This window comes from Mangifera indica, chromosome 3 (assembly GCF_011075055.1).
Source record: "Mangifera indica cultivar Alphonso chromosome 3, CATAS_Mindica_2.1, whole genome shotgun sequence".
NCBI classification, from domain to species: Eukaryota; Viridiplantae; Streptophyta; class Magnoliopsida; order Sapindales; family Anacardiaceae; genus Mangifera; species Mangifera indica.
This window is the reverse complement of record NC_058139.1, coordinates 7,059,106-7,073,332: the sequence shown is the minus strand read 5'-3', so window position 1 is coordinate 7,073,332 and position 14,227 is coordinate 7,059,106. Positions and strand designations below refer to the sequence as shown.

Genomic DNA, 14,227 nt, shown 5'->3' with positions numbered 1-14,227 from the left:
TCATTTGAAATTTCTCTCCTTCTGCTGTCGTAATTAGCATTTACTCTCCAACATATACGATATCGGACTGGACATGCCAACCAACTCATTTATGGACCCAAACCCAATTCAATGTAAACAAACCTTTAACCGAAATTTAGTTGGCTGAAATTAACGTTATTATCTATGAGTGATAAAATTAGCTTGAATCTAGATATAATAGTTTGTGTTATTAAATCATATTTATATTACATCAATTTAGGTTTTAAATTAAAAACCTTAAATTCTAACTTAATTTAAAATAAAATTGTGTTAAATTTTTTTAATATACATCGAACCGAAATATTTTCAGATTGAACTAACTCAATCCGAATTTAACCCAAACTATGTAATAGACAAAATCATATCAAAAAACAATATATAAATATATGATTTGTTACAAAACAACACATTTTGTCAAATGTAATGGGCTAACATGAGTCGTTACAAAAAAATGGACAAAAAAATATTTTGACACAAAACGACATTTTGTTAAAACAAAATTGTTTTATTTTAAGTTAATACTAATAGTTTGCGTATTATCTCTTTATATGATCAATTATAATGATAAAAATAATAGAAATCATAAACAAGAATCTAAATAAGTCTACAACTTCAATTTCAAAATAATATAATTGATAACCAACGAAATTAACAACTATTTGTTAAATATTTAATGAAATTAATTTATGAATATAATACATCGTAAGTTTGAATTAGTAGCACTTACTACATACCAACGCAAAAAACAAATAAATTACAAATAATTTTTTACAATTTTGCTAAAAATATTTATTATATTAGGATGAATGTTTTTAGTAGGAGATGATAAATTTCTCCCTAAAGACCTAAAAATATGAAATTATATTGAATAGTCAAAATTACAGGGTGTTAAGTGAAATTGCCCAAAATTCTAAGGTTTAAGCAAAAATGCCCTCAATTTGGGAAATGACCAAATTGCCCTTATATATAAACCCCACATTTCCCATGGGTTTACTGTTCAAAATCAAAGCAAAATTCGGGTCTCCCACGGGCTTCTCACGGGCACAACGGATTTTCATCTTTTCCGTAGATTTTTTGTGTTTTTCGGCAACTGAAAATGACAAATAAGGATAGTACATTATCTCACTTCTTGTTTGAATCAATTTATTATTAGGATTATTGAGATTTGAAGAAGATTTTGAGGTTTGAATGTTTAGGGTTTCGATTTTGAACAATGCATAAAATGTTTTGATTCTTGGTTGTTTTGCTTGAATTTCTTGAGGGTTTTTGTGTTATTGGATGTGTAGATTTGATTTGTGTTAAAATTATAGGTTGAAATGACGATTTTTGGTCAGAAAATGGGTTAGATTTGTCGATGCTGCGTAATCTCCCACGACGCCCGTGGGATGGGGGAGAAATTTAACGTTTTCAAAATTTTAGGGGGAGGGGGAACAGGGGGAGATCCACGGGGATCCGTGAGAAATTTACACTGAACCGTGGGGCAGTCCGTGAAAACCGTGGGTTGGGTGGAAATTAATTTTTTTAAAACTATAGGGTTTATATGAGATAGATTTTGAACGACCATAACTTTTGATCTAAGAGGAGTGACGAGGCTTGTAATATATCAACACGAAGCTCGTTTCGAGCTCTATAATGACAACTAGGGCTGGATTCGAGTCGAGCTGAGCTCAGCTCGATTCATATATGGGCGGCTCGAGCTCAGGTCAAACTCAACTCGAGCTCGACTACAGCTGGCTCGTTTAGGACTCGAGTTCGGCTCAACTCGTTTTTGTTATCAAAACGATATCGTTTTAAATATATATTGGTCAAAACGACGTCGTTTTATATAAAAAAATTTTAAAAAAAATCTACCGAGCCAGCTCGAGCTCGATCAAGCTCGGCGAAGCAGCTCGAGTCCAGCCCTAATGACAACCAGCTTTGCTAGTTGTGCCAAATTTGAAGGCCAAAATAAAACTGTTTCAATATGTATTATGTAGTTTTTTTATTTTATCAAATTTAAGATTTTCGGTTTTTATGATTTTGAGTTTGTTTGTGACTGGGCTAGACTTTTTTTATATATAATTTTCAAATTTGATATTTGTAATAACGATGTGCTTTTTTAGACACGTTTTACAATATAATTACGAAATTTTTGATCAATTTTTCGGTTTTCTCGCTCATAAGTTATTTGAACGTGTAATTTTAGAAATTCAGATATGTTTTTTAGATTTTCGAGTAATTTTTTTATTATTGACATTCTAGGATATTTCAATATATCTATTTATTCATAATATGTTATTTTCAATAAAGTTTTTACAAATTGATTTATTTTATTCGAATTCAAAAATACGAATTTTTTTTCGAACGAACCCGTATTAATTGATATTAAGTAAAAATAAGAGTGAAAGTGAGTCTTTAAGTGATATAAGAAATGTATGAAATAAAAGTGAGAGTGAAGGAGTTTATATAAATGTGATGAAGGGTAATTTTGGTAATTTAAAAACAATTGGGGCATTTTTGCTTAGGAATAGAGAATTTGGACATTTTTGCTTAAAAATAGTGAAGTTAGGTATTTTTGCTTAATGGAGGGGTAATTTGGCCATTTATTATAATTTTTCCCTAAAAATAGCCCTTTCGAATAGACATCTAATTAACTTGTACAATGTTTCAAGGGGACAAAACTATTTAAGAGTTAATTTAAAATGACTATTATAATTCAACTAATGAAATATTTATAATTAAGTTTTAATCAGAAAAATCTTAATAGGTATAAGTATTATAACATGATCTTTAGTGAACATTTTCTTTGTTTGTATCAATATTAGTAATATCATCTATAAACTTATTTAAATTAAACTCATTATCTTCTGAATTAACATAAAGATGATGAAAAATATATGTTTAAATCATATTTGAAACTATAATAATAATAATAATAATAATAATAAATAATACTATATGTATATATTTTTAGTACACTATCTGGATATATAGATAATGTATTATCATGTGATTAAATATTACTCTATTTTTAATTCAAAATCATTCAATCCAATAATAACACATAATTTGTGTATCTAAATTGTATATACATAATTTTATTAAATAATAATTCAGTAGTTGTGTTATTAGTTTGACAAAACAATCAATCTTTAGTGCAAACAAATGTTTCAACTACATTGGGTTGGCTTTGGGAACCAATTTTTAATAGTTATGTTATCAATTTTTGGGTTAGTTTGGGTCAATTCGGATTGATTTTTCTGTTAACCTAAACACAATCCGATTATTTTTATCATACTATACTAAGTTAATAGGTCATGTCAAATTTTGTTAAATCTATTTGAATTTTTAACACAATGTATAATTATTACTAAAATAAATATACTACAAACATCAATTAATGTTCAATAAATAGTCTAAGTCCACGATCCCATATTAATAAAATTATATGTATAATTTTAAATATAAATAATAATATATTATTATGTGATTAAATATTATTTTATCTTTAATTTAAAATTATCAAATCATATAATAATATATTATTATTTGTATATAAAATTATTTATATAATATTACTCACCTCATATTTACTAAAATAAATAAATACATAAATGAACATGGATGATATGAGAAAATTATTCCACAAAAAAAAGGGAATAGCAAACTTTGTCATCAAATATTATTATAATCTATATATATAATCATATTTGTAACAAGATTAATTGAAAAAAAGAGTAGAAGAAATAAGATTAGATTCAAATCGAATTAAACTTGAACTTGTCTGGATCTAAGTTCGATTCGATTTGTATAGAATTGAGCTCGAGTTCAAGTTTGGACTTATCAAACTCGTTTCAGATAAGCTTGAGCTCGTTTCATTTTAAAATAACTGAACTCAAGTTCAATTTAAATTTAAATTCAAATCAAATTTTTAACTAACTCATTATTAAAATAACTTTCTTTGTAAGGTACGATCGCAAACCTTACCATCCTGTGTAGCCCACTTTGTTCGTCATGAGCATTTATCTGTGTGGTTCTTTTACTAAGTGGATTCCGTAGATCTGTGACTTTATCTCACTAGATTCGACATTGTATGCTACGATTGTCTCCATCGGTTGTGGGTTCTATGCTCGTCATTAGAATTTAGTCTGTTTTAAGTTGAGAAACTAATATTATTCTTAACAGTTCAAATCCCTTTTCACTGATGTAAAGCCCTTACAGGGTTATATGTGCAAATTATAAATGCCAGAATGGCTGATTACAGATTAAATTATTCTTGGTTTCGGGTCTCTGAAGAATATAAGTTGGTCCCATATGCAGTTTACATGACAGTATGCCTCATTTGACTTGATGCTTAATGTGGGTGCCTCTGTATGACTTGAAGGAAGTACGAAGAAGAATGTGCACCACGAGTAGAAGGAAGAAGAAGAAATATGTGGGCACCTCTGTTTTGTACAATTAATTTTGCTTTTGAACTAGTAGCAGTAGGAAGTAACCATACAATTTTGGTCTTGAAACGGATGCACTTTAAAATGTTGCTTTGTACCATTAATTAATTTTGCTTTTTAATTTTACTATCATCATTGTATTAATAGCAAGTAATATTTTAGGAAAACATAATAATATAATTTTTTCTCTTATAAGTATTAAAAAAATAAAAAATAAAAGAAATTTATGCTTACAGATATAGAGAGATAATTTTTTTCTACGAATATAGAGGAGAGTTTTTTCTCGTAGGTAAGGGATAGAGATTCAATTTTATCTCCGTAATAGGAATGGATTAGAGATAATGATTGATATTCCCTATAAGAACAAAGACAGAGATTCAAATTTCCTCTTCGCCCCTCCCTATTATCATCCCTAACTAAAATATTCCCCACCTAAGATTTGATGAATTGAAATATTTTTATTTTAAGTTTGAAAAAAACTAATTTGTTAAATTTACTAAAAAATATATACTTTTATAAGATTATTAAAAAAATTCTCAAACAAATAACATTCTACCTACAAGATTTTATCAAATATATTTATCTTTAATTTATGTTAATTTTAATTATAAATAATAAAAAATAAAATTAACTATCTCGCATTGATTGATGTGATTTTCAATTAAAATTACACTAGTTGATAGAGGTGAATGTCATCTACATTAATAAATTTTTAAATTTATTTAGTGTGATAGGAAAATGTGGAGTAAAAATAAAAAAAAAATTTAAGATTAAAATGTAGTTTGATTTTACTGTAAAGGGTGTAAGTGATTTTAATCTTAGAGCAAATAACATTTTCCCACCCAATGTTTGACTTAAAAACACATTCTCACTTCAGTTGATATAAATAATATTTTTCTACTTCAAATCAAATTTTGGTAAAAAAAACTAATGGCTATTAATTTTTTTAAAAAAAATTCTATTAAACTTGAACGTTTTAGATTGATAATTTAACTTTTAAAAATGTTTAAAAACTTACAAATTAATCTTTAAAAACTTTTGAATTCCTATATATTTTGAAACTATTATATAATCTCAATAGTTGTAATATGACATTTATACTTATAATTGGCTGCATTATGTTACATTATTTAGAGATGTAACTATTATTTTTGAAATTATTGAGAATAGATTAATATTTTAAAATTTTTAAGAAGACCCTCAATTATTTTGAATTTCCAATAACTCCTTGCAAAATTTAAAAAGACCCCCAATATTTTTAAAGATTAATTTCTTTCTAATATATCTATGGGAAGAAATAAAGAAAGGGTGAAAATGAAAGAAAATGATAATCATAAGCTTTTTATAATTTAATATTTAAAAAATTATTTTTAATTTTTGTTAATTTAGAATTATATAATAATTTTCAAAAATAAAATATTATTGTAATTTATAATTTCGAGTAATGAAATGTTATTTATAATTAATTTTGACCAAAAAATATTATAAGGTGATGAAAAGAATATAGATTATTCTTAATTTTATTATAATATTTAAATAAAATAATATAAATATTTTTTAATTATTAAAATTAATCGATAATTTTGATAAATAAATTATAAAATAAATTTTTAAACTTGAAAAGCAAGAACACATCATCATCAAGCATTTATTGAAGTACAAAAGGTAGCAGATGTGAATCATGCCATACAGTCGGAAAGTTGGACTTTGATTAGATTATGCATTTACCACTCAACTGTAACTTAGGTATCAATTGATTCACCGAATTTAATTTAATGGTTATTAATTAAACAGAAAATTAATTAAACTATCAATTTTAAAGGGATTTATACGAAAAGTAAATAATTCAACAGGGTTATACATATATATGATCAACACATTATATTTGCTTTCTCTTAAAGTACCACAGAAAAAAGATGTGTGGCGGTGCCATTATTTTCGACTTCGTTGATCTGAAACGTGGCCGGAAATTGACAGCGGAAGACTTGCGGTCGGAACTTGAGAGACCAATTTAGGCCTCTTGGGCTTGGACTACGCTAAATAGTTTGAAGCTCAAAAGCCTGACCAAGGTGACATTTCTTTTTTCATCTGGGTTTTGTTTGATCTTCTAGATTGTTTATTAAAGTTACAGTTGCATTTTATTATGTTTCTCTTGTTAGTTGCCTTTCTTGGATATGGCAGATCCAGAATCGAATATGAAATCTTAGTCAGCCCATAAATTTATAATTTCATTCGTATTTTCTTAGAAAAAAAAGTTATATTTCTTTGAAAGGATTATTTTATTTTATTTTATTTTGTTTTTCTAATGCAATATATAGTGAGGAATGACAATGGTGAAAAGAAAGAGGCACATGGAGGATTAACCTAACACTCAATGGGCTCGGAAGCACGTGTACAGAGGAAAAAGGCAGAGGCCATGGGGGAAGTGGGCAGCTGGAATCAAAGATCCTCACAAAAGAGCCCGAGTCCGGCTTGGTACCTACAACACAGCCGAAGAAGCCGCCAGAGCCTACGATGAAGCCGCCAAGCGCATACGTGGCGACAAGGCCAAGCTCAACTTTCTTGAACAATCACCACCTCAAGTTAAACCTCCGTCTAATTATTGAAAAAAAGACTCATTTGAATTTGTCAAACTCAGCTCGTGATCGAACTCGTTGAGCCTACTTGAGCCAAATTCACGAGTAGCTTGGCTCATGAACGAGCCAAATTCGAATATTGAATTTTTGGTTTGTTGAGCCTAAGCTTGGGCTTGAACTCTTTTCAACAGTAACCGAATTGAGTTTGAGTTTGGTTGAGTTGAAGCTCAATTCGGTTCGAATCTAATCTTGATATCCGTGTCTTAAGAAACGATCATTCACTATTTTGGGAATGTATGTTTATCCTTTGTTACTTTGAACCTTTAATATTGTCTTTTTTATGACTATTAATCTACTTGAGGTGTTTTCGTCTTGTTTTATATAAACGATCGTACTATACTTCAACATAAGTGTTCATCTTGATGTTGAAACCACAATTTTGTTAAGGAATAACCTTTCCGATCCTTGAAACAGTCGTGTCATCACATGTGATTATGGAACTAGGTTGTTCTTATTTGAATATCCTTAATTCTCAACATTCACAACCATTCACTAATGTCTAAGCACACAAAATCATTCAATTACAACATCAAACACAACCAAATATTCCAACTTAGACCATTTCCAAGTAGCCAAGTCATCATATAAATACATAACACCTCAATTCACACATCCATTATTTTTACCAATTATCATCAAATTTAATTCATATATGTTTACCAAGTCATCTTTTACGAATGACCGTTTACCATCACTTAAATAAAATTTTAATATGATTAAAATTATACAAAATGACTATAATACTTTTGAGACATACTCTTAGGTGTTACAGCCAAAATCAATCGAACTAATTATAAAGACTATAAATACTACCTATATTACATACTATTATTACCTATAATCACAATATCAAATAATATTTGAAACTACCTAACAAAATTATACGACCTAACAAAATCAAATCACCACATCATTCAACCACTATTCTTTCATATATCAAAACTCTAAGCAAAGATATGTAAATCTTCTCTATATAAATAAATAATATTATCTATTAACTCAACCTTGTAATCATTTTCAACATGTCATAAATCATTTTTTCGTATGGATTCTAAAAACCCCGAATCATAACTTTTTCATTCCTAACATTGTCAAACCACGATCTTCCACTTGGATTTCTAGGTTAAAGATTTGTGGCTGAAATTTCTTCTTCTTCTTCATGTTTTATCGTCGGAAATTAGCTTTGGTCATGGAAGAAAAACAATTTTCAAAGTTTTAGAAAGTGTAGAAATAATGGATCTCAAAGCTAATGATAACTTAGGTCAGAGAGTGGTGAAAATGAAGTTCGATGCCAGCAACTATGGTGTTGACAGGTACTATGGTTCTCATTTTCAACACCTACTTCATATTACTTCGTGCTCCAAGCCTTAAAAATAGGAGAGCCATGTAAATAAATGTCTCTATCGATCCCACCGGCCATCGAGTTACCATGAGAGCAAACAAGTCATTCAGTCACCGACTGCAAGAGAACTATCACAGATTATTCAAACAATATACCAAGAAAAAAATTCAGTACTCTTTTTTTAAGCTCTCTAAGGCAAGAAATATCCTGACAGAGGGCGCAAATTTGTTTTTTCTTAAGCTATAATGAATGAAACTTCTTGGCATATATTTTAACAAATAATTTTATAAATTTAAAAACACTATCTCAAGACTTTGCCAAGGCTTTGTTATAGTTAATGTAGAAATTAATTAGGTTATTCCTATTATTTATGAATTTATTTATTTAAATTTCTTTGGTCAAAGCTTGTTGAGCTAGTTGCTTAGCAGGGAATTAAAAGTGGATGAGTGGAATACAATTTTCAAGTGTTAGTGGGATAGTGGAACACTATTTTAATGTATTGGTGGGACATAATTACTATTTTTAATTATTAATTTTTGTATTTAAAAGTCTTGTATATATAATAAAAGGTTGCAGTTGACCCGTAAATTTTTTTGGCCTTTTTAAGTGTTTAATAAAATTTTGTTACAGCTCCATGAGGCTTAACAAACTTTTTGCCTATAAAATCAGTACTTCCATTTATTGGTGAAAATCCAACCTTCTCTCTGAAAAATTATGGCTTCCCAGATAGTACTAAAACTCCCTGTCGTAGACTTATCATTGAGGGAAGATTTAAGGCCTGGTACAGAAACTTGGTATTCGATTTGCAAAGATGTATGCGATGCTCTAGAAGAGTATGGCTGCTTTGTAATCGAATGCAAACAAGTATCTTTACATCTTCACAACGAAATCTACAGTGCTGTCGAGGATTTGTTCACTTTGCCATTAGAAATCAAACAGCAGAAAGCTGCTCATCGCGATGACTGGCCAATCGGAAGGGCGTATTCGTATGACCCTAGACATGAGCGCATAGACACTGAAAATTTAACCACTTTAGAAGGAGCTCAGAATTTCACCAATCTCATGTGGCCTTCCGGAAATGACCGATTCTGGTAAGTATTTATTTGCCTAATGAACATTTGAATCAAAGTGCATGCTAATCAAACAAAACTAATGCTCTTAATTTTGCAGTAAAAGTGCTCATGAGATGTCGAAGATAATGATGAATTTAGATCAAACGATAGTGAGAATGGTATTCCAAAACTATGGGGCAGAGAAATACTATGATTCTCATATTCAGTCAACAGAATATATTACTGGCTCCGCCAAGTATAAAGAATCTGAGACGAATGAGAATTATTTGGGTCTTTTAGGCCACACTGATAAGTCATTTTCAACCATGCTTCATCAGAACGGTGTTAATGGATTGGAGATTCGAACAAAAGATGGGCAGTGGATTCTTTATGATCCTCCCTCGCATTCGTCGTTCATATACCTTGCTTCTGAAGCATTCAAGGTGGGGTTAGTAATATAAGTTTTAGTTATCTTATTTATATAATTGATTAATTATGCTTATACATAGTAAGTAAACATGGTGATTTTATTGTGGATTGGATCAGGCATGGAGCAATGGCAGAATACGTTCATGTTACCATCGAGTCATTATGGGTGGAAACAAAAAGAGACTTTCATTAATATTTACAACGCTTCACGAAGGGCCAGTGTTAAGTGTTCCTGAGGAACTAGTTGATGGGGAACACCCTTTACGATACAAGCCATTTAATCACCGTGAATTTCGAAAATTAAATATAGAATATGGGATGAAGAGAATTGATTATTCCATTGAAGCTCACTGTGGTGTCTAATCAATCACTTTTCGTCCTCAATATTCATCTTATCTTCCTATCTACTATATCCGTTTCATAAGTGCTGTCGTAGCAGGCATATTTTCCTTCCTTTTTACTTGCTAAGTGTCCCAGGGATACTATCATATACTATCAAATTTGTACCTTATTGATACTATTTTTAATATTAAGCTTACTTGTATATTTTAATAATCCCCTCCTTGAGGAAGAATAAAGCTTTGCATCCCATTCATAAACTTTAGGGTCATAATCTGCAGATATTGTCAACTAAGTTCTTCATTTTTTTCAGTAATGTCTCCTATTTTCTCTGTGTCAATAGATCAGAATGATCAAGTCAGAAATTAATGGAGAAAAGAGTAATTCATTTGCAAAGTTTATGTAATATGTGCTTTTCAGTCTCTCTTAAGATACAGGACTAGATTAATATATGTGAGGTGTGTGATTTTGTCGATGGACACTAAATGTAATGAAACCTAAATATTTTTACCATGTAATGTCAAAAAATATAGAGATTGTGGTGTAACTTATTTACATTATACTTTATGTCGTTTACTGAAAATTATATTGCAGTTTAAAGATCCATAGAGAAGGTGGTATTGTGTTTGTTTCAAAACTTGCATTTTGCAGCAACACGAGGTGAGCCTAGCTGTCATCCTAAAACAACCAAAACAGTTGGCTGTTGTTTCAAACAACCCACCATGGCCACACACAATGACTTCACTACCGGGTGAAAGTCCCATCAACACATGTCGATACCGATGGAATAACTGAAGTGGTCGCAGGTGGATTGGGTTTAGATGAAGTTGAAGCCATAGAGAAGTGACAAATAGTGAGAGAAGACGTAGAAGAAGACAATGATGGTGGGGGAAGAAGAAATCAATGGTGGTGGTGGCCGACATGCGACAAAGATGATGTGTGAAAGAAGAATGTGCGAGTGAAAGCATAGACGGAATCTTTTATCTTGTGTTAATTTAATGTGATCCAATAATTTTAAATGTGAAATAATTATAAATAATATAATAATTTAATTTTTTGATACTATTTAGATTTTATTTTATATATCGATAAATGAAAAATATGGTTTATGCATCGATAGATGGCAATGGACTTTTGGCCAAAACTTGGGTGGGAGAATGTGACATACTCAACTCAATGTTAAATTACATCACTCCACTAACATGTGCATTATTAGCATTGCCTTTTAATCATTGTTTTAATAAGCTGTAATTGAAATAATATGAAAAAATAAAAAATTGCTCTATGATTTTTAAATTAATGATAAGTAATTAATTTTAATAATTGGAGTTTGTACCATTTAATTTCTTATATTACATTACACACAAACATTTTTATTCAAAGATGACAAAGGTAAAATTTAAACCCTGAATCTGTAAATAAACTTAAACATAGATATTTTTAAGGAAGTATAAATATTTTTAAACACGTACATACAGTAATACTCTTACACCCACCCTATAAATATTGAAAGTGACTATAATCTCATTTATTTTAATTATTCCTTATTTATTTATGTATTTTTTACTTTTGTAAAAGAAAACCCTAACCTGACACATAATAACCCAGTAAAAGAAAAAAAAAACTGTTTGAAGCTAATTTTTTAAAATAAAATAATACTATATATATTTATTTTAAATATATAAATAGATATAGGTATATATATTAATATATAATTAAATATTATTTTATTTTTAATTTAAAATTATTTAATTATATAATAATATATTAAAAAAATATCTATCACTATTTGTACGGGAAGGAAGTTGATCCTTTGACTATTTACGAGGACACTCTGAGATTGTGAAAATTTTCTAACAATTTTATGCCCTTCTTTGTTTCAGGTCACCGCCAAATTTGACCCAAAAAAGTCATAGGTAGAGCAAATATTGTTGAACACTAGAAGGATAACGTGTTAAACTGTCACTTGATACAAGAAATTTCGCAAGACTATTCATTTGAAATATCTCTCTTTCACTCTTCAAATCTAAAAATGATTGAATATCGGAAGGGACATGCCAACCAGACCAGCTCATTTATGGACCCAACCTAACCTAACCTAAACACAAATGTAGTTGGTTGAAAATAGATAAAATTAGCTTGAAAACTTAACACCATATATCATTATACTATAAACATCAATTAATCCATAAATTTAAGAGGGTTAAAGTGAACAAAAGTAAAATATATACGATTTAATTAAGAAATAATAAAATTTCAGAAAGATTAGAGTAATAATTTGTTTACATATAAAAAAAAAAGTTAATTGATCGTATTTGACCTTATTGAATCTACCATTACAATCAGTAATCAATAAAAAGTTTGTATCTATTATATTATATCAATAAAATTATATAAATATTTTTTTAGTATTTAATTTGAATATATAAATGATGTGTCATCATATGATTGAATATTTTTTAATTAAAAATTATATACACATAACATTGTTCATATCATATATACTAAAATAATTGAAAATGAATTTTAATGATACAAGAAAAAAATATTAAGCAAAAATAGATTATAGCAAACTTTCTTATAAAAGTTATCATAATCTACTAATATAATCATATTTTTAGAAGAAATATATAAATAAAATTAATATGGGTTTATCACAAATCATGCAATAATAATGCTGGTATAATATATGATAGGAGACTACCTAAATCTAAACAATTAGAGAAAATGACATCTCCCACCAAGGTTTGGCCTTAATAATATTTTTTTTATCCCTAATTAATATAAATAGCATTTTAATACAAAAAAATCAAAATTTATTAATAAAAAAACAGTATTAGTAAGTGAAGTTATCGTTTTATCTTTATTATTTTACTTTTTAAAATTATTATATAATCACAAATTAAATCAATTAAAAATAAATTATTTAATAACTCACTTATTTTCTTTCTATTTCACCCTCAACCCTTTCTTCCCCTCTTCCTATAGGGGGGTGTGTGTGTGTGTATAAAATTGTATAATTAATGTGGTGTTGATTGTTATCGTTCATAAATGATTATTAATTAAAATGATGAAATTTAAAGAGATTTATATGAATGAAGCAAAATAATTTTGTAACAGTTCTACGGATATGTATGAAAGCCCTTCTTAATGTTCTATGGTCAAAAATCAACATTGGTGGCCTAAAAAGTATCAGAAGGGCAATTTTCCTAGCAAATCTAACGTGTGAGACTCATGCAGAGAAATTAGCCATGGACATTTATTTGTCTCTGACTCTGATACCATGAAAGCCAAAGAAAAATCAAAAGCTTTTCAAGCCAAAAAAAAGATATCATCACAAACAAACAAAACCACAAGCAAAATGTCTGAATAATCGAACCAATACTCATTACTCAAGGAAAAATTACATATATCTTCTATACAATAAATTTATGATAGACTGTAAAACTGTGTACAAAAACTCACCTATCTCATCAACCGTTGAACAAAAATGCGTGAACACTAGCCATCTGATTTGAGAGAAACCCAGATAGATTTGATGAAAGAAGAATCCAAGTCTGATGAAAGAGAAAACAAAAAATCAAGAATAGAAAAGGGAAATGAAAACCTAATTGAGCCTTCTATTTAAAAAAAAAAAAAAAAACCACCACCCTTTGAGAAACAGTAGACTGGCCAGTGTCCAAAGTCCAACATCTTTTATTCTTCTATGTAGTTTTTACTTTTAATCCTCTTCTTACAAATTAATTCCAAACACATGTAAGTTAAATTATTTACACAGAATTCCGTTCCTACAAATTTGCTTCTTAATTGTTCTTATTCTAATCTCTCTGCTTTCTCTCTTGGCTGCTGCTTCCTTATTGGACTGCATTAGTCATAGTAGAATACCGTGAGAGTAAACAAGTCATTCAGTCACCGACTATTCAAACAACCTTCCAAGAAGAAAAGGCATCACTATTTGACCTTAAGAAATATCTTGAGATA

The 14,227-nt window shown here is 29.0% G+C and overlaps 1 protein-coding gene and 1 long non-coding RNA gene across 2 annotated transcripts; both read left to right on the top strand.

Moving 5' to 3' along the window:
* The first annotated feature begins 6,295 nt into the window (after positions 1 to 6,295).
* LOC123212349 lies at positions 6,296 to 7,406 on the top strand. The gene is made up of 2 exons (XR_006501536.1): positions 6,296 to 6,517; positions 6,767 to 7,406. It is a non-coding gene; the product is annotated as an uncharacterized LOC123212349 (long non-coding RNA).
* A 1,670-nt stretch (positions 7,407 to 9,076) lies between these two features.
* LOC123210485 (probable 2-oxoglutarate-dependent dioxygenase AOP1) lies at positions 9,077 to 10,506 on the top strand. The gene is made up of 3 exons (XM_044628865.1): positions 9,077 to 9,517; positions 9,597 to 9,921; positions 10,025 to 10,506. The coding sequence occupies exons 1-3, from the start codon at positions 9,141 to 9,143 to the stop codon at positions 10,268 to 10,270; spliced, it is 948 nt and encodes a 315-aa protein (XP_044484800.1). The 5' UTR covers positions 9,077 to 9,140; the 3' UTR covers positions 10,271 to 10,506.
* The last annotated feature ends 3,721 nt before the right edge of the window (positions 10,507 to 14,227 follow it).

Bases quoted from the DNA above. Each gene is read 5' to 3' on its own strand.
- LOC123210485 (XM_044628865.1), top strand. From the start codon at position 9,141: ATGGCTTCCCAGATAGTACTAAAACTCCCTGTCGTAGACTTATCATTG. The intron at 9,518-9,596 runs GTAAGTATTTAT...TTAATTTTGCAG, and splicing joins TCCGGAAATGACCGATTCTG to TAAAAGTGCTCATGAGATGT. The intron at 9,922-10,024 runs GTGGGGTTAGTA...GGATTGGATCAG, and splicing joins TTGCTTCTGAAGCATTCAAG to GCATGGAGCAATGGCAGAAT.